Source organism: Rhinolophus ferrumequinum, chromosome 9 (assembly GCF_004115265.2).
Source record: "Rhinolophus ferrumequinum isolate MPI-CBG mRhiFer1 chromosome 9, mRhiFer1_v1.p, whole genome shotgun sequence".
Classification (NCBI taxonomy): Eukaryota; Metazoa; Chordata; class Mammalia; order Chiroptera; family Rhinolophidae; genus Rhinolophus; species Rhinolophus ferrumequinum.
Genome location: NC_046292.1, coordinates 93,674,415 through 93,696,022, shown reverse-complemented (window position 1 = coordinate 93,696,022; position 21,608 = coordinate 93,674,415). Strand labels below are relative to the sequence as shown.

General features: G+C 36.3%; 1 protein-coding gene across 3 annotated transcripts in view; it reads right to left on the bottom strand.

Annotated features, from left to right (window-relative positions):
• Positions 1–21,608, bottom strand: part of EXOC2 (exocyst complex component 2) — a 246,608-nt gene that overhangs the window by 157,385 nt on the left and 67,615 nt on the right. For all 3 annotated transcript variants that reach the window (XM_033114349.1, XM_033114348.1, XM_033114350.1), the window contains exons 4-6: positions 20,477–20,603; positions 7,067–7,180; positions 5,483–5,607 (exon numbers count right to left, since the gene is read on the bottom strand). In XM_033114349.1, the coding sequence (XP_032970240.1) occupies positions 5,483–5,607; positions 7,067–7,180; positions 20,477–20,603 (366 nt within the window). The remainder of the gene's footprint in view (positions 1–5,482; positions 5,608–7,066; positions 7,181–20,476; positions 20,604–21,608) is intronic.

Sequence of the window (21,608 nt, the reverse complement as noted above, 5' to 3'; positions counted from 1 at the left end):
GAGAGATATTAAGAAGATACAAAATGAATGGAAGCATAAACCATGTTCATGGATAGGAAGAATTAATATAGTTAAAATGTCCATACTACTCAAAGCAATATATAGATTCAATGCAATCTCTATCAAAATAACAAAGACATTTTTCACAGAACTAGAACAAATAATCCTAAAATTTATATGGAACCATAAAAGACACCAAATAGCCACAGCAATCCTAAGAAGAACAAAGCTGGAGGTATCATGCTACCTGATATCAAACTATACTATAAGGCCATAGTAAGCAAAACAGCATTATTACTGGCACAAAAACAGATACACAGATCAATAGAACAGAATACAGAGCCAAGAAATAAATCCATTCCCACATGGTCATTTAATCTATGACAAAGTAAGCAAGAATTTATATTAAGGTAAGGACAGTCTATTTAATAAATGGTGCTGGGAAAAGTGGAAAACGTGCAAAAAAATGAAAGTGGGTCACTTTCTTACACCATATACAAGAATAAACTCAAAATGGATTAAAGACTTAAATGTAAGGCCTGAAACCATAAAATTCCTATTAGAAAATACAGAAAGTAAACTCTCAGACATTACCCTTGGTAATGTTTTTATTGATATATCTCCTCGAACAAGAGAAATAAAAAAATAAACAAATGGGACAACATCAAACTAAAAAGTTTTTTCACATCAAAGAAAACCATGAACAATACAAAAAGAATCCTACTGAATGGGAGAAGATATTTGCCAATGATACATCTGACAAGGGGTTAATATCTGAAAGTTATAAAAAAAAAAAAACTCATACAACTAACACCAAAAAAAACCAAACAATCCAATTAAAAAATGGGAAGAGGACATGAAGAGACATTTCTCCAAAGAGGACATACAGATGGCCAATAGGTATATGAAAAGATGCTCGATGTCACTAGTCATCAGAGAAATACAAATAAAAATTACAATGAGATACCACCTCACTCCTGTCAGAATGGCCATCGTCAATAAATAAACAAACAAGAAGTGCTGGCAAGGATGCAGAGAAAAGGAGAAAAGGGAACCCTTGGGCACTGCTAGTGGGATTGCAAATTGGTGCAGTCACTATGGAAAGAGTATGGAGGTTCCTCAAAACATTAAAAAAAGAACTGTCTTATGACCCAGCAATTCTACTCCTGGGTATTTATCCAAAGAAATCCAAAACACTAATTTGAAAAAATATATGCACCCCTTTGTTGATTGCAGCGCTATTCCCAATAGCCATGATATGGAAACAAACAAATTGCCTATCAATAGATGATTGGATAAAGAAATTGTGGTACATTTATACAATCTAGTATTACTCTGCCAAAAAGAAGAATAAAATCTTACCATTTGCAACAACATGGATGGACCTAGACGGTATTAATATTATGCTAAGTGAAAAAGGTCAGACTGAGAAAGACAAATATCATGATCTCACTTATATGTGGAATCTAAAGAACAGAATAAACAAGCAAACAAAACAGATATAGACACATAGATACAGAGGAAAAACTGATAATTGCTAGATGGGAAGGGGGTTGAGGGATGAGTGAGAAAAGTGAAAGGATTAGATAGTACAAATTAGTAGTCACAAAATAGTCATGAGAATGTGAAATACAGTATGGGGAATATAATCAATAATGTTGTACAGATTATTTACGGTATCAGATGGGTACTGGACTTAAAGGTGGATCACTTCATAGATTATATAAATGCCTAACCACTGTGCTATACACTTGAAACTTATATAAAATAATACGGAATGTCAACTATACAGTCATGGGATGTAAAGTGCAGCACAGGGAATATTATCAATGGTATTGTAACAATTATATATGATGTCAGAGGGTTAGTAGACTTGGGGGATTTATCCCTTAGTGATGGGTGTAAATGTCTAATCATTATGTTGTTTGGTACACCTGAAACTAATAAAAAAAAAAAAAAGGCAACTGGACGCTCCACGCATGGTACTTTCCTGGAGCCTTCCCCATGAGTCTTTCCCCAGGGCTGATTTTAATCTCTCTTTTCCACGTAGTAAATCACACCTGTGAGTAAAACAGCTTTCAGTGAGTTCTGTGAGTCCTTTCAGCAAACTATCAAACCTGCAGGAGGTCTTAGGAATTGCCACTAATTTTGCAGTTATTATTATTACATTCTAATATAATATTAATACCAACCAAGTTACAAAGTAAACATGCTTTTCATACAGAGAAAAACCGGCAGAATCAAAATTAAGCAGGAAGATATGTCTGACATGTTTATATAAATAACCTACGTTTAACCAGGCATTGATAACATATCAAACAGTGTACCCTGAAGAGAACTTGCTCCAACCCCCATTTTTATCTTTGGCATAGTAACAGAAAATTGACATATATTAAGACACACACTGGCTTTCATAAAACTGTAAGACTAAAACTAACTTTAAAAAACAAAAGTCCATTAGAAACTACTAGATCTGAGGAAAATTAAAATTACAAATTTTGAAAACACAAAAGTGGCATCAATAAAGAACCAATGTAAATAAAGAAAGTAGAAGACACTAGCACACTGAATTGATAATGAGAAGGGCCTAGAACATAAATTTTAAATGATTTAAAAGTTATAATGCAATGCTAAAAAACATGAAAACCTTGATTTAAGAGAAAATTTCAGGGGCAAAACAACCAAAATAAACAAAACACTGAAAGTAGAAATTTCAAACACACACACACACACACACACACACACACACACACACACACACCTACCAGTGCCCACCCCACCTGAATTCACTGAGGCATCACAGTGTCTCTACAGGAGGAACAAGCAAACAGGAATGGCCTCCTGATGTGATAAAATAGGAAGCACACAGAACCCACATATGGCCAAAAAATGTTGAAACTGAATCTTATCTAATATCCAATTAGATAAACCCAAACAATAAAGTGGAGAGTAAAATAAGTTAAACGACACCATGAGAAAGTAATTAGTCAAATCCAGGGTATGGGCTATGCTACAGGATAAATAGCCTTGTTTCTTCAATAAATCATTAGCATGAAAAAAAAGGGTAACGTAGGTGAGGAGATTGTTTTAGTTTAAAAGAGGCTTAAAAAACTTAAAACAACAAATGAAATACCTGGATCTTCTTTGGATCTTGATTTGGATAAAACAAGTATAAAAAGGAAAACTGGAGGGTAATTGGGGAAATCTGAATATGAACTGGGAATTAGATGATATTAAAGAATTAATGAAACTTTTGTCAGCTGTGAGAATACTATTGTGGTTACGTAGGTAAATGTCCTTATTTGGGGGACCTCATACCACACACTACATAGGACAGAAATGTCATGCTGCTTGAGATTCATTGCTTGAGATCAGCAAAACACAAACAAACCCAAAAACTTCAAAAACACCAAAAGAAGCAAATATGAAAAAACATTAATAACTGTTAAATCTAAGTGATAGGTATATGGGGGTAACTGTACTATTCTCACTACTTTTAGCATGTTTGAAATTTATCATAATAAAAAAGTAAAACAAATTACTTGAGCAATTTATTACGTCTCTCAATATATTAGCTCTTTTAAATTTCCAACATATAATTCTTAACCTACATAACCCATTTCATAGCACACACATATAGAAATACACATTCATATGATTCCGTATAACATAAACACCCAAAAGGCATTTTTGAAAATTACAGATCAATTTCAATTAAGACTATACTCAGAAAAACTTCTAAAAGACTACCAATAAATTAAATGCTATTGTATATTAAAAGAATTACTCAGAGGAGCAATCTGAAGAATAAAGGTTTCTGGTGTATAAAACTGTATGTATAATTCCAATTTTGTAACATGTACTCATATCAGCTAAGGAAAAAAAAAATCAAAAGGAAATAAATCAAAATGCTAATGTGATTATCTCTACAATGGGATTATAGTAGTTCTTGCGTATTATTCATCTGTTTAATATTTTTTGTAATATGCATTTTACTTATATCAAAAAATAGAAAAGCTAGATATATGTGTGTCTAAATAATTTTCAAATGTACTATTAAAATAATTTTCTATATGTGATAGTTGTTTATCAGTATTTGGTCAGCATTATCTTTGTTAAACTTTTAAATTACCAATGCACTTCTAGGGTAAATGTCTTAACAAATGAGACTACATAAATTTAATGCACAAAATAAAACTTCTTGAAATCTGCCAAGAGGGAAGCCATTTATAAAACTATAAGCAAACAGATGCAAATATACATGTATATACAAATATATATGTTAAAAAAAGGTGGAGATAAAAATCAAACATATTTCTGCTAAGTGAAGTAATTGTGATTACAATAATCTGTGAGAATTGCTAATCATATATGCCAAATTATCACTCGATAGTTACTAAGCATGTTAATAACTTAATTCTACTTGATAACACTAGATCGTTCATATACACTCAGGTTTCTATTGTTGACGTAGTAACACTGATAACTCAGAACCTCAATGAGTACAAAGAAAGAAAAGCACACAATCAAAAAACATGGGGCACAAAGTATTCATCAAAGTAGACCAGCTTCTCTGTTGCATCCTAGGCATTCACATTTACTCCTGGAAAAACCTAACTTCTACCTACCAGGAAAGAGCTGTATCAGATGCACATTTCATTTTCAGAAGTCACCTATGCATATTTGGCTCAGGAGGAGAGGGGTTTTAAAAACAATAAAAAAATGTCTGTACTTTAAGAATACAAATCAGTTTAAAAATTTAGTCTTTCTGAATGGAAGAAGGTGTGGCCTCCTTGTCCACACTTGGTACTTAGCTATATAGTACTTAGTTATAGGTCTCTTCGTTTTTAAAAAGAATTGGGCTTTATTAATATATTCTACTTTTTACTAGATAAACAATAATTAGATTTCTTTAGTTTTAGGGAAAAAGAATAAAACCTAACATCTTTCCCTGAAATGTCTAAAGCTATGCTATTTCTATTTCATGCAGTTTCCCTTGCATATACAGATGACGACATGGATGGATGGTGGACAGTTAAGTACTGTGTGTGGGACGGCTAGGGCGATGGCTAAAAAAATGAAATTATATCATCAGTCCTTTCCAAACCAAACACACAATGGGTCACATTTATAGAATTAGTAACATGTGTAAGATATTGATGGCTGTGAAAGTATTTTTTACTTTCTAGAATTTTACCCATTGGGATTTAATTTCTTATGGGCCTTAGAGACTGGGCATTGTGGAGAGGCAAAGTAGTCTCCTATTTCACACATGTACGATGGGTCTACAAAAGCCTCAGAGACAAATATTTAAAGTACCAGGCCTTCAAAGAGAGTCTATGCAACAAATATTTATGGCACATTTTAGATCTCTACTTCTATAAATACAGACCGAATGTCACACCCTGTAAACACTCTGCAAACACAGTGTCGGGTTTCTGTCGTGGAAGCCCCAGCAGATGGCTCTGAGGGGTCACCTTACCTGAAAGAGCATCCTGGGCTTCAAAGAAAGTACTAAGACCCCCCTTCACATATGCCAGGCTGCCCTCACTCTTCTTGTTAGCCTGTCTCTTCAGATGGGTGACTGCCATTTTGAGCTGTTCAAAACTGAAATGAAATAAAGAAACCAAAAGTTTAAGTCTGCTGACAAGCAAAAATGAAGTAAGACAATGCGTTAAGTGTAAAATACTGAAGCCTATATTACAAAAGACACAGATTGACATAATGTATAACCAGATGAAAATAAAGTTTTCACATTCTTACCTAGAACTAAACCTTTTGTTATGAATGCCAAAATTACAGCAGCTAGAAAAGAGATTGGCCACGTTCAAATGGTCATTTCAAATATGCCAGACCCCTATGCAGCAAATATACATGTCGATTTTTTATAACCAATATACAAGTATATCACACATATATTTGCCAGGTAAGGCGTTCTGAACCTCATCTCCCTGGTAGAAAGACCTAGATCATGCTGTGGATGCTACCTAAGGCAGGACCTTCTCTATACGTTCATTTCTGTATTCATACTGTCACCCTTCACCATATCAACACCCAGTCACCATCATCAACAGTGAAATTACAGAAAACCTGGGGAAGGGGAGTAAATTCACAATTTAAATAACTAAAAAGACCCCAATATTTAATCTCTCTGTCTCAAGCAGAGAAAAAATAGGCAGTTCTCTGTATTTCAGTAGTTTTATTTCCATTTGAGTTCAGAAAGTCTGGCTATAAAACTTTGAACATGTTGAGTGCACGATAGCCGTACACAGAACAGAGATCAATGCTGACTTACAATCATCGAAAAAGCATATCCATAATGTAAAATCAGAACCACCTTCTATAATGAAAGACTTCAGACATTTGCTTTAAAAACTCATGAGGCCAAATCAAATGTACTCTATGCACACACCAACTTTTCCTCATGTTTTCTACTAATGGTTTTCATTTTAATAGGTGAAGAATTTCTCCTAAGGTGTATTTGAACAAGTTGACTTTTCAAGAATATAAACTTTATGCAATAAGCCACTTATTCAAATGCTTGCATAAAATTTAAATCAGGCTTGAAAAAAGTTACAAACCTTATCTGTTAGCGAGAATGGGTAAAATGTAATTAACAGACAAAAAGGAGCCCTTTAATAGACAAGGGTCTACCTTGTCTATTTTTTGCCTAATTTTAAACCAACTCTTTGCAAAATGATAAACCAACTCATCAGGGAAGGAGGTGTGTGTCCCCTATTTTACACCAGGATTTGAAAGTTTTGTTATTTGTGTAGGGAAAGGTCACATTCAGACACCAGTTTAGGTACCCAGCTGAGAGTCCACAAAGTTTTAATGGGTTGCACAAATAATGAAATACAGAAATAGCATGATCGTAGGAAATAAGGGTCCTGTAACTAACAGTCCCGCCTTATAATAAGGAAATAGATACCCTGAGATGTTCAGGAGTTTACCCACAGTGAAAGGGCTCCCAAGTGACAAAGCTAGACCTAAAACTCACACGATTGCACACTCCTATTAGCTGCATCCAGTGAAACCATCCAGTCAACAGCCCAGCATCACTGACCTGGTGGTTGAGTGGTTCTCTATGAGATACCAGGCAGCTGAAAAATTCTCACTTGTGAAGTCAGCACTCATTCCGGGGAACAGCATCTCCAAGTCCTTCTGGGGAAATTTACTTCTGAGGGAGAAAAAGGGTTTAAATGTATCAAGTGCTATTACTACAAAGATGTGACACGTCCAGGAGTACCTAGTATAATAAACACAAACACAAACTGTTACAATTACGTCATACATTACGGAGGCTATGTCTGTATATGTGTACAAAATATATTTCCTACACTCCAGCTGATTTCTTATATCAATTTTGATCATATAGAAGATAGGAAGTTAGCTAAAGTATAAAAATTACATCAATATAAGAATATAAGATTTAAAGAGGCTAATGAAATCTATCCAAATATGAAATCATTCCCTACTCAATGGATAAAAATCAAAATTTGGATACAACGAAATCTGAACATATTAAGTCAGTTTGTTGAAATGATTTTTGTTAAAGACCTACGTGAAAGCTGTTTTAAGGGATACTAATACCTAATGATAATACTTACTGATAAAATTATATCTAACTATATAATACTCATATTTACATGCCCACGTCTGAAGTAGTTTTAAGAAAATCTTATAACAAGCAATACGTTATCTGCAGCTCACTTTCTTGCCTACATTTTTAAGGTCACCTTCAGATCAATTCATTTATTGATTTGTTCAAATACTGAGTAAATATGTACGATAGGTCAAACTCCACGCTGGAGGTCAGGCAGTTGTGTCTGAGAACACAAGTAACAAGTGCAGACGTGGGCACCAAGGGTGTATGAGCTAGCAGCCCTGACTACATGGCATGCTTCATCTGTGCGCAATGAAGGCCAAGTTCTGCAGTCAAGTCTCTCCATGACCCAAACCTCCTTATCTCTCAGGACTCACTTCTGCCACTCTAATCTTCAAACCTGAAGCTTCAGCAACTTCAAAGAGACTGTATTTGCCTGCACACATGGTGTTCGTTTTTACTTCGTTGCTCTGATCTTGCTGTGCCTGACTGAAATGTCTTTCTCACCCCTATATACTGCATAAGCCCAACTCACAGGGTATGAACACAACATTATTTTATAGTCCAGTGTCTCTCAAAAATGTATTCAATGGGCGAAATTACCCCCATCTTCAAAGAAAGCATGGGCAGGTCTGATAACTTCAACTCACTCTTATCTAAGAGAGTCTTGATACCACGTTATTGCAAACACAGCCTCAATTCAGAAATCAGGCACCCTAGACCAAATCACCCGAAGGTACTACCTAGGTGAGTCCCTCGACTTTCAGGTGACTAGTCCCCCTTAGGCACAAGTTCACAAGAGCCTGGAGCCCACTCTCTCCGGAGAGGTGCTCATCTGGTCCCAAAGCAGACTCGTAGGCTGTGCAAGTTCACTGTCCCAGCACTTTCGGTGCCAGGGCCTCTGTCTCGCGGCTGCAGGGAACACTTTCCCCTGGGCCTGGGGACGCCCCACTCAGCAGGCATGGGCGAAGGAAAACACACATTCTCCATCTGCCCTGTCATCGCAGCCTAACACAAGTCTCCAGAATTATTTTACAAATCACCCCCTTCTCTACTGGCTCCTTTATCCCTGCATATTCCCTAAAAGTGTACGGCATGCAAGCAACAAAACCAGTTCCCTGGGATTTCTTCCGTAAACCCTGCACTTTAATCTAGAATCCAACATTTACTGTGTCAGGACCTCAGTCAAGAGAGAAAAAGTCCCACAAACAATCAAGTTTTCTTTTTTTAATTAGAGGGAAATAAAGTCCTGCTTAACACTGTAGTAAAACACAAGAAGTTGAGACGAGAAAAAAGAATCATAGACATCAAGCCGACATCACCTCACTTGAGAAACTCAGAGACGAAGCCAACCTTACATCTTTCTTCTCTGGCTTAAAAAGTTAAAAGACGACAGTCTTCAACTGAGAGAAAGAGAGAGAGACTCGTGTGTGTGTGTGTGTGTGTGTGTGTGTGTGTGTGTCCGCGCGCACACGTTGCATAAGCTCATTGGTCATTTCACTAGACAGGGTCTTTGAGAGGGAGCTGGAGAACTCTGCATTTCTAGAAGTTTATTTTGGTTTGGATTCTTCATGCTGGTTTGATACTTTACTTAGTAATGAAACCCTGTCACCTTTGGCAGTTTTTCTCATTTTATTTATTTGTACATCATAGTTCCAAGTTACAACTTTCGGAGAATATAACGACTGAGCAGAGACTTAAGTTGAGCCCTAGCTAAGTAACTGGAGACTCTCTCCTCTGACACACATAGGCTATATCCCATACTTCCATCTTAACTAGTGAGCAGTATCTGTCTAGAGTGATGTTTCAAGAATCACGCAGCTTTATCTAAACGGAAAGTATGGCATATTTAATTAACGTGGTCTGTCCTCTGTGTGAGGGAGATATGCATGGTGGCACGCCTATGACTTTTTTGTCAACCTTACTTCTGTACGATACTTAAACTGGAGTTCTATGGAATCCTAACAATTCGCTTGCCCAGAAAGTTAAATAATCTCAACAGAATTAAAAATTACTACAGAATCACTTAACATCAACTAAATCCTTACTAATAGTCTTTACAAATCATTCAACTACATGAAATCCTCATCTAACAGGAAGAGTTCCAAACGCAAAGATTAAAGACACAGTTGACAAAACAGCAGCAGAAAGGAACTCTGAGAAGCCAACCTGAGCCTCTTTATCCTTCACTCAAGCCCTGTCGTTTTATTTTGGTTGGGTGGTTCCCTATCCATATCAAAGCAGAAGTGTGAAGAGGGGTTGCTAAAGTTAAGAATGATAGTATCAAAAAAAGACTTATGATCAAATTATAGCAAGTAAAGCAAAAAAAGTATAAAATACAGGCACAAAAAATTCAAAAATACAGCAGTTGCATGCCATGGTGAAATGGCTAACACTACACAGCCCCCACAGGCCTGACAGTTAAGTCATGCTCAACATATGTAGTGAAAAACAGTAAAAACTGTACTTGTTTTTCTCTGTCTAGCATACCACGTTTCCCCAGAAAGTAAGTCCTAGCCAGACAATCAGTTCTAATGCGTCTTTTGGAGCAAAAATTAATATAAGATACGGTCTTATTTTACTATAAGACCCGGTCTTATATAATGGAAGACCGGGTCTTATATTAATTTTTGCTCCAAAAGACACATTAGAGCTGATTGTCCTGGCTAGGACTTATTTTTGGGGAAACACGGTAGAGATCAGGGGCCATCCATGTTGTTGCAAATGACAGAATTTCCTTCCTTCTCATGGCTGAGTAACATTCCATTGTTATGTGTGCATACCATAATTTCTTTATCCATTCATCCATCGATTGACAGTTGTTTCCACATGTTGGCTATTGTAAATTATGCTGCAATGAACACGGGAAGCATATATCTTTTTAAGTTAGTGTTTTCATTTCCTTCAAATATATATCTAGAAGTGGAATTGCGGGGTCATATGGCAGTTCTATTTTGATTTTTTGAGGAACCTCCATACTGTTTTCCACAGTGGCTGCACCAGTTTACATTTCCACCAACAGTACAAAGTACCTTTTCTCCACATCCTCACCAACACTTGTTCTCTCTTGCCTTTTTGATACCAGCCATTCTGACGGGTGTGATGTGATATGTCAGTGTGATTTTGATTTGCATTTCCCTGATAATTAGTGATTTTCAACCACCTTTTCATGCATCTGCTGGCCGTTTGCATGCCTTCTTTGGAAAAATGTCTATTCAGCTTTTCTAACCATTTTTCAAACTAATTTTCTTTTTGTTTTTTGCTCTTGAGTTATATGTGTTCTTTATATATACTGGATATTAACCCTTGTCAGATATGCAAAAATAAGTGGACTATTAAAAAAAAAACTCATAAGAACAGAGTAGAAAAGTGGTTGCGGGAAGCTAGAGCATGGGGAAAATAGGAAGAGGTTGGTAAAAGGGTAGACACTTTTAACTATAAGATGAATAAATTCTCCAAGGATCTAACGTAAAACATTGTGACTATAGTTGATAATGGCATATTATATAACTGAAATTTGCTGACAACAGAACTTAAATGTTCCTACTAAAATAAATGAATAAATACATAAATAAATATCTGAGGTGATAGATGTGTTAGTTAAGTAGATAGCTGGAATCCTTTCACAATGTATATCAAATCACCAAGATGGGTACTTTAAATATCTTACAAACTTGTCAATTATGCCTCAATAAAGCCGAAAAAAAATGTAAAACAAGAAAAACTGGACATACATGGCACATACAAGAAGGTTATATCCTAAACAGTAAAAATGTTTAAATAGGTGATACTGAAAGATGTAAACCGGCAGCTATCTAGAACTTGACATATTTAAAACTCATCTGATTCTTAAACCTTAGTAACATCTCATCTCATTAAACCTAAACAGTTGTTTTTACAAATATAAATAGATCTGTTTTATCACAAGATAAAGGCTGGAATATAAAGGCTGAAAGAGGGCTCTAGGAGATGAGCTGTTAAGAAACTCCTACCTGGGAGACTCCCGTGCCTCCCTCCTCAGGAGGGGGCAGATGTGGGCCTAGACACAGTCCAGCACACAGCTGGGGCCACGGGTAAAGCAGTAGAGGCTTCCTGCACTAAAGAGACACACATGGGGCGTGGCCAGGCAGCCATAGGCTCTCCCTCAGGGACGGCCCACGCCACCAGCAGGCGGAGGGTGCAAGAGCCCGAGACTGAGCTTTGGCAGTGGTGTGAGAAGTGAGGCGGCGCTGTGGGCCTCGGGCAGGCCGCCTACTCCACCACAGCTCCACACCCAGACTGGGGCAGGAACCCACCGACAGGCACCTCATTTCCCATGGGCTATTATTTCTCATACGTGTAGCTCCTTCTGGCACCTAAGTGGGTCAAGCAGATTTTGAAAAGTATTAGATCTTCTGGTCAAAATACAATCTTTTAGCTCCCAAACTCTCATAACCACCCCGAACACTGAGTTTGTTTTACAGTAATTTCTTATTGAAGACATTAAGCTCTTTTGAATCTTACTCTACACATTTAAATTGAAGAAGATTATTATGACTTACACTGGAATCAAACTTATTACAAGACAGAAATTATATTAAAGATGACGAAATTCTAACACAGAGATGTCAAATAATTTCCCCCAAATCACACAATTAAGTCCACTGTTGACTAGTGAATCAAGAGTCACTCTTCACCCTCAGACAAAACAATCTCACATAGCCTGGTGTTGGTACCTTCCCTGAATAAATGCCAATCATCCTAAGACAATCATGTTCTCATATCCCCTTTACTAGTTACTGAGTGATCTTGTTTCCACCAATAATGTCTGAGAAAAGATCTACTGGAGCATTTCTGGGAAAAGACTCCATACTTCTATTATCCCCTACTGATCAATTTTATTTTTTTTATTTTTAAAGTGAAGTTTATTTTTCTTAAATTTATTTTTCAAGTACAGTAGACATATAATATTATGCTAGTTTAAGGTATACAACATAGTGATTAGACATTTATATACCTCAGTCTCCATACTTTTAAGGAGAACAAAGAGAGAGCATCTTCCTGCCTCCAGACATTTTGTTTTATAATTTACTGTGCATTATTGTTTTAATATTGTATTTTTATATTATTATTAGGTATTATTATTGTTTCAATTAGAAACTGCTAAAGCCATTTTACCATTATGAAGGAAATCAGTGTTATACTAAGAATGGCAGAACGCTCAACTCCAAAAAAACAAACAACCCAATTAAAAAACAGGTGAGGACATGAAGAGACATTGTTCTAAAGAGGACATACAGATGGCAAACAGACATGAAAAAATGCTCAACCTCACTAATCATTAGAGAAATGCAAATAAAAACCACAATGAGATACCACCTCACCCCAGTCAAAATGGCTATCATCAATAAATCAACAAACAACAAGTGCTGGAGAGGATGTGAAGAAAAGGAAACCCTCGTGCACTGTTGGTGGGATTACAGATTGGTGCAGCCACTATTGAAAACAGTACGGAGGTATCTCAAAAAACTGAAAATGGAACTACCTTATGACCCAGCAATTCAACTCCTAGGTATCTATCCAGAGAAATCCAACACTCTAATTTGAAAAAAATGTATGCACCCCTATGTTTACTGCAGCACTATACACAATATCCAAGACATGCAAACAATGAAATGCCCATCGGTAGACAACTGTATTAAGAAATTGTGGTACATTGGAGTATTACGCAGCCATAAAGAAGAATGGAATCTTATCATTTGTAACAATATGGATGAACCAAGAGAACATTATGCTAAGTGAAATAAGTCAGACAGAGAAAGACAAATACCATATGATCTCACTTATATGTGGAATCTAAATAAAAGAATAAATAAATGAACTAATCAGAAACAATCTCAGAGACAGAAGGGAAAACTGAGGGTTGCTAGATGGGAGAAAGGGTGGGGATAAGGGGGAAGGTGAGGGGATTAGAAAGCACAGTCCGTAACCACAAGATTGCCACGGGGAAACGAAAGTCAATTTGAGGAATATAATCAATAATGTAAAGATTTGGTAGGCTATCCGATGGACACTTGTCTCATAAGGGAGACCACCTCAGGGATGATGTAGATGCCTGATCACTGTACTGTACACCTGAAGCTGAACAATAATGAATGTCAACTACAATTATATATATATATATACACACATATATATGTGTATATATACACACACACACATATATTTGTATATATATGTATGTGTATATATATAAAATAGTTACAAGAAGCGGAGTACAGCATTAGGAGTACAGACAGTGGAAATGTAATGGCTGTGTGTGACGTCAGAGGGGTAGTAGATGGGGGGGTGGGGTTGTAAACGTGTGAGGGATATAAATGATAAATGTCTAACTATTACATTGTTTTGTACACCTGAAACTAATGAAAAAAAAAGAAAAGAAAGGCAGAACAGAAAACCCAGGTTCCTTACATCTTGGTGATATTACTGAGCCACTAACTCAACCAATACCATCTCTGGACTTTGTATATTACGAGAAAATAAATCTTTATGTTTAAGCCAAAATTCATTTTCACTTTCTGGTACTTACACTTTCTGTTACTTACAGCTGAAGGCATCCTGAATCAATATTCTATATCCCAAAATATTAATATATGCCTAAATATACTGATATTTTGCACAAACACCTCAAAATAAATGTGAACTAGAAGATCTGGAAGAAAACAGCGTGCCAATGCCAAGAGCAATGAAGTCAGCTCTCTGGGGAACTCACAGCAAAAGCAGACGACTCACGGCAGCAGCTCTAACGGGAGGGAGAGGTAGTCAGTAGTGCTTAAGAACACAGGCTCTGGGTTCAATCTGGAGATTTGCTGGATTTGTCTGCATAACCTTGGGGAACTTATGTAACCTCTACATGGTTCTACTTATTCATGAGCTAATAGGATCAAGGTATCTTCCTCTTGGAAATATTTTAAGGTGAAAGTAGATAATGCATATGGAAGGCTCAGCAGTTTCTGACACACAACTAGTGCTCATAAATGTCATTTGCTGTTATTTTTATTCTTTACACTCAGTTCTTGGTATTTGAGAACTATTTTCATAAGTATCATTTTATTTGATTCTCATAACAATAGAGTGAATTATGTATTCCCGTATTACAGTGAGGAAACAGCCTAAGGGAGCTTGCATGGAAACAGTCAAGGTGTGAACTCGGTGCTTCTATTGTCAAATAAAGAACCAAAGAATCTTAGGAATGACATTAAGCCACAACTACAAATCTAGAAAGATAGAAATTTAGGGGAGAGTGGAGGGAGATTGATTCAGAATGCAGGAACTGCTACTGGTCTAAATAACAATATTGAGAAAGGAAGCACTATGGCAGTGGGGAGTTAGAAAGAACTGAAATGTTCACAAAATGAGATTTTAGGCTCTAACACATCAAGTGATGGCTTAACAAGTCAACGAAAGTAAGGTACATTCTGAGTAATTCAAATTAAATCTACACTTTAAATCTACTGGCATGGAGTCAGAGACTGAAAGCAACACATACTCTACTATGTAAACTCATGAAATCTTTGCAGGAAATAAGTTTCAGTAGCTGACAACTCTTGCCACCCCTAAAATACATGCTTTCCATTAGATGGCAGTGTAAGCGTAGGTTTAAACCTAAATCTCAAAAGGTTTAGACCATGTCATGGGAAGATCCAGGTATATGGATTGAGTGGTCAGCGATAAAACTAACAGGAATGTTTTCAACATATCAGCTTCACTTTCAAGTATGAGAACAATCTGCAGTAATGACCCATGAGTGAGTAAAACAAAAATCATTTTGAGAGAAATTCTAACCACATAGAGTGAGACCTGACTGCAGTCGCAATACAGTTTGCATGAAGAGAACATGTTTTCTTGATTTGGCAGACGGAAAGATGAAGGCGCAGGAGACTGACCCAGTAAAAGTGGTTTATACAGTTCCTTTGAGAATGTGTGTATTATACTCAATTCTTTTAGCTTTAAGTTTTTAGCACCATTGTTTTCATTGCTGTATTAAATATTATTAACTTGTTTTTGGTTGTGTGGTGTGTTTTTTTTGAAATTTCTAAATGGTAAATTTATCCAAGGCTCTTCTCTCCTACACTCATACTAAGAGCTACTTTGCCACCTTTCTTTGTATTCTAAAAGTAGCAGGAAAGTCGGTGACTTTTCTTTCTATCGGAAAGCCAAACTGATGAGAAGAAAATCAAACCTACATTGCCCACAAAACCCATGTGGAAATAAAGCAGGTATTAGTGGAGCAGCAGTTAACTACTCTAGACAGACATCCCGTACTAACTGCACAAGAGTTTATATCATATATAAAACACAGACACAGCTCCAGTTTTATGCCCTCACTCTCAAATATGTACTACCTCCAAAAATATTACTTATAAATATTCTCATGTTACGCAAATATTATTTTTAAGATATAAAACCCAGTGAAGGCTTTATAATATGAACCTGTTTTTACCTTCTTTTTCAGTTTAAATAGTTCATCTCCATTACAATTTAAGCTATGCAAAGAACACATATAGTTGTGACAATCACTATAATAAATCAGAAATACAGACTTTTTATAAGCAAATCCTAGTCTCAGTTCAAAGTGAAGTTACTTTTTTCTGAGCAATTAGTAACATTATTACAAATATCAAGGCACCATGTGTGCAAAACATCAGTTAAAGATTTGGGGATATGAAGGACTTTAGCAGTGGAAGGAGGCCAATAAATTCCAGTGATTAAACTTGTGGGCTGAAAGACGACAGTATGCATACTAGGTACACTTATAAAATGTTTATTAAACTCTGACTCACACCAAAGAGTACCAAGAAAACTATATTCTATTATTCTCACTTGCTTTTTCATATTCAGGTTAAACTGGTCACAACCTTTCAGGACCCCTCATTATTTCACATTGTCTGTGTGACTGTCAGCTGAAGAGAATTTCCATAAACACAACCAGTTCGCTGGGGATGATTCGTCTCCAAAGGCAGCCCCACCACTCTAGTCTGATAATTCCTCAGGTCCACAGTAGAGTATTTTATACCAAGCAGTCATCCTTCTGCAAACCTTCCCAATTAATGTATTTCAAGAAGCAAGTATAACCTTGTTATTCCCTCTCTGGTGACATTTTCAAAATATTAAAAATAGGTCTTCTTTACCTTTTAATTATAGAAGAAACACACAAATTACATTAATAAACAGAAATAAAGGACAGATAGTAAAGAAACGCTCTTTGGGATTCTAATCTGAATGTAATACCATTCCTTATGGAAACCAAAGCTGTCATCTAAAAAATAATGAGTTAGGGAAATAAAACCCACACCAATATATTTTAACATCTGCTTGTCTTTCCTTGTTCTCTTCTTTTTTTTATTTGAGGTCAAAGTCCAATAAAATAAATGCATTTTTCCTAACAGTATCTTTAAAAATATTAAAACAAACCTGGAAAAGCATTTTTCTGCCCCAAACATTCTCTTCTCTTGGTTTCTATACTTCTTTCCTTCTACCTTTCTCTTTCTTACTTCCTCGTATCTCTGTCCTTTTCTTTTAACTGGAAAATTTGTAAAGACTTTAAATCGGCAAAAAGGTTATTAGATGGCCTTTCACTGTCTGGAGGGCCTTCCCAGTGTTTTCTGATTCTATAGGGATCGGTGTCTTTCTTTGTCTCTATTTTGCAACTGTTACAGAAACAGAAGTTAACTTGTGGAAGGCTGATGGTGACCAGGGATCCCTGGCCATAGAAATACTTGTCAGGTGAAGATGCAACTGGTTACCATGCAGTAGAAGCATCTTTTAGCATTCTCATTGCCTATTCATGTCTGTCCTCTGGAATTCCCTTTGAACTGCTTTTAACAGTTTACTAGTTTTCCAATTAACTAATGAATTAAATAAAAACTGACATGTGTTCCATTTTATGAGTCATGATTTTACCTTTTAAAAAACTATCCTTTAATTATCCCATAACCGAACAAATTATTGAAACTCAAGTAACAGCTCAAAAGAAGTATTGTTAATTTTATCACCACTTACATTCTTCTTGAATTACTGTACATAATACTATTTTAAGATTTTAATACAAAGAAGACAGAGGACTAGGTAAACGCTGTGCCTGCCACAGCCCATGATATTAAAATTACAACTAAATTATAGAACAATCAACTTCGAGAATCATCTGAACATTAGCTGAACAGAACCCCAATAACTAAGGATCTAAAGAGGAGGCCACGTCAAGACTGAACGTTATATATCAATGAAAACTGAAATATAAATATTTAAAATTAAGAAAAGATTTTAATACAATTTATTATCCTGAAATCTTAATAAGTCCTTAAAAGAGAGATCCTTTTCCTAAGTGACAGAGCAATGAACAGCATGTCCATAAGAAGAGACAAGAACCCTGGTACTGATGACTGCCTCTTACTGAGCACTTGCCGTGAGGAGACTCTGCTCTGAGGCCTTATTCACCACTGAACCCTCACACCCATCCTGTGACAGGGCTACTCCATTTGCACCTGAGGAAACTACGGCAAAGAGAAGGAAAATAATGCACTCAAAGTCCTACTGCCAGTGAATGGGAGGGCTGTGATTCAGACTGGGAGTCTGTCTCTACACAAAATCAGACTACCTCTCAGAGAAGAAAGAAAAGAAAAATTTCAAAAGGCCAAGCACTTTTAGTGCCATTATTTCTGGCTGCCGTTACCAATGTGATCAAAGCATTACCCTGAAACACATTTTTAAAAAGTGCTATTAAAGAGAGTTCAAGCCAAACTCTTTTGTGGGTAGCAGCAGTAACAGGTAAAATAAAGACAAAAGGTGAGAGGACATGAGAAGGTAAAGAGATCAAATAGGGGATGGGCTATATGCAAAGGAGAATTTAAGGAAATCCATTTAATGATAGTAAACATCCAATTTAACCCTAACTTTGATAGTTTAGTCTAACATTCACACAAAATCCGTTCAACATTCATATGCTCCTTGTGCCCAGGCATAACTGTTTCTTCCTTATGAAGAACAAAGGGGCCGTGTACTCTCTACTTCTTTCGTGGCAGACCTTAGAAAGAAGCTGGCTTTTGAGTACTGAAACAGGCTATTAAAAGCTTTACAATCAACTGCAAAGTCTATTCATGCTTGAAACTATGCGCCAGTAAATACCGAGCAATTACCATTCTTTTCTGGACTTTCTTGGTCCTTAAATTCTTATTTATAAAGCCCTGAAATCCTTAATAGCTCCAGAATGACCTATACTACAAAGAGTGTCAAAGATGTAACCTAGAACAGTCCAAGCTCACTAAAAGCTGCTAAGCCCCAGGACTTTTTCAACACAGAACTTCCTAAGACAAACACTTGCCCCTCCCTCTCAGCCAGGGGAAAAGCCTAGCAAGTGAAACAGAAGCCTGCTATTAGAATTACTAACGGTCTTCAAGTGTACGCTTGAAGGTTAAATACATAGATCAGTGGAGAATTTTCTCCATTCCTAGAAAAACCCAAAGTAAAGCTATGGTTAGTGTTAACAAACTAATTTGTCACCTTTAGAAAGTGTTTATAGAGGAACACCCAGTATATAACTTAATAAGCAGAACCATTAAAGCCAGAAAATAAAACAGTTAAGGTGTTAGATGAATTGATTATGTAAGATGTAAGGATCAAGGTCCTAATTATAAAAGTTACTAAAACACTGTCCTAGGGATTAAGAAAATTCTAGATTTGGTTCATGACGTCTTGAAAGATAGCATATACCTGCCACAATTCTACTAAAGTCGGTCAGTCTGAATTAAGTGTGAATTATAGGCAGGGTTTTTTTAAAAAAATGAAGACTACATTGGGCCTAATTATTCTAAATCTTTTCCCATAATATTAAGCACATGGAAAATCCTATTTTTATTTCAAGTGCGATCTAAGTATTTAAACTTACTAACTCCACATAATGCATTAATTCTCATGTCATTAAAAGTATGGTATTCAAATAACAAGAGTTGGGGGGCTGTAAAAGGGTGCAGCCACTATGAAAAACAGTATATGCACCCCATGTTCACTGCAGCATTATCTATAATAGCCAAGATACGGAAGCAACCTAGGTGTCCACTGACAAATGACTAAAAATATGGTATATAGATACAATGGGATATTACTCAACCATAAAAAAGAATGAATCTTGCCACTTGTGACAAGACGGATGGAACTAGAGAGTATTATGCTAAGTGAAATAAGTCAGACAGAGAAAGACAAATACCGTATGATTTCACTTATATGCCGTATCTGAAGGACAAAACAAGCAAAACAAAACAGAGACAGACACAGAGATACAAAGGAAAACTGACGGTTGCCAGAGGGGAGGGGAATAGGAGATGGCCAAAAAAGGTTAAGAGCATTAAGAGGTATACATTTCCAGTTATAAAATAAAGTCACAGGGATGTAATGTCCAGCATAGGGAATACAGAGAATAGTACCATAATACCTTTGTACAGTGACAGAAGGTTACTACACTTGTCACAGTGACCATTTCATAAGGTTTATAGATGTTGAATCACTGTGTTGCACACCTGAAACTAATATAATATTATAGGTCAAATATACTTCAATTTTTAAAAGGATTAGTTATTAAAAATTTCAAGATACTTTTCTTCTTCACAAAATGTAAATTAAAAAACTAAAGAGGTAAGTAGTTTTTGCCAAAAGATTTAAGTAATGGGAACACTCCTTGGCAGCAAAGCAGAGCAGCCTTCAGAAATAACACCCAACAACAGAGGTGTCTGAAATTGTGTTTCTGCGTGTTTCTGAAGTTTGACCCTCTTCTCTCAGAGTATGTAAAACTTTCTGGCAACTGAAAATAAAGAAAACTGAAGGTAAGATGGTACTTACTTTTCAATCTCAATGCCAAGTGGATTAGCAGGACGTAGGGACAAGGGAGGAATTCCTTTATTCCTGTCAGTCCGCATGTCATAATAATTAATTTCATCAACCCACACAGCAGACTGGTCCAAAATACCTACCAAAATGAGGAGCATATCCTTAATAAGATAGAGACACACCCAGGCACTTTCTAAGTTTTGCAAACTGCTTTACTTTTTAATACAAAATGCATGCTAAGATAATTTTAAAGAGATTTAAGGACACAAAGTCTCTGAATTTTTTTTTAAATGTCTGGTGGCTTAACAAAAAGCACTAAAAATCTATAAAAAGACAAAAATAATACATCTTGGGTCATGGATTAATTGTACATTATTCAATAGAGGAGACAAATTAACCCGTGATAAAAAGTTCTGCTAAAACAAATGTATTTTACAAAAAAAAACAAAAAAAAAAACAGTACAATTAATTTGGTACAGTACACAAAATACCCAACAATTCCTTATATAAAGAAATCAGTCAAATACCTTCCAAGGAATGCATAGCTTATATAATAGAACTGATGAGGATTCAGGAAAATGACTGGGTGGACCCTGTGAACAGAATATGATCTCTGAAAACAGTGCCCTCTTTTATGTAACTGGACTCTTGGTCATTCATCTTGACATAGAACATACCACCAGTTTACCACCTCTGGGCCTGATACAACAGAAAATGGGCCAGGTGCACAGAGCAGAGAGGAGGGTTTAAGAGCTGGGAGCTGGGAACAATTCATGAAAGAAGGTATTGGACCCCAAGCAACTTGTGGCTGTATGACCTTCTGTGAGCTCACTAATTTTGTCAGCACCCACATTTCTGCCAAGATGCAACAAGAGGAGGCTCTGTCAGAGATTATGCTCAAGTCGAGGTACTCCTGAGTTCAGGGAGATGAACATTTACTGAGCCTACATTGTGCTAGGTAGGCCCTGGGTGGGGTGTTGTAGAACGAAATCAATACCTTAAAATAAGTTTTCTTTATCTGCAGCATAAACGTGACATGAGACAATGCTGGATTCTGTCAAAATGATTTCAGTTCCTCCAGAAAACTGAAAGCCATAGCCTTATTTAATTTCACAATTCAGTTTTTGAAGACGTTAAACAAAAA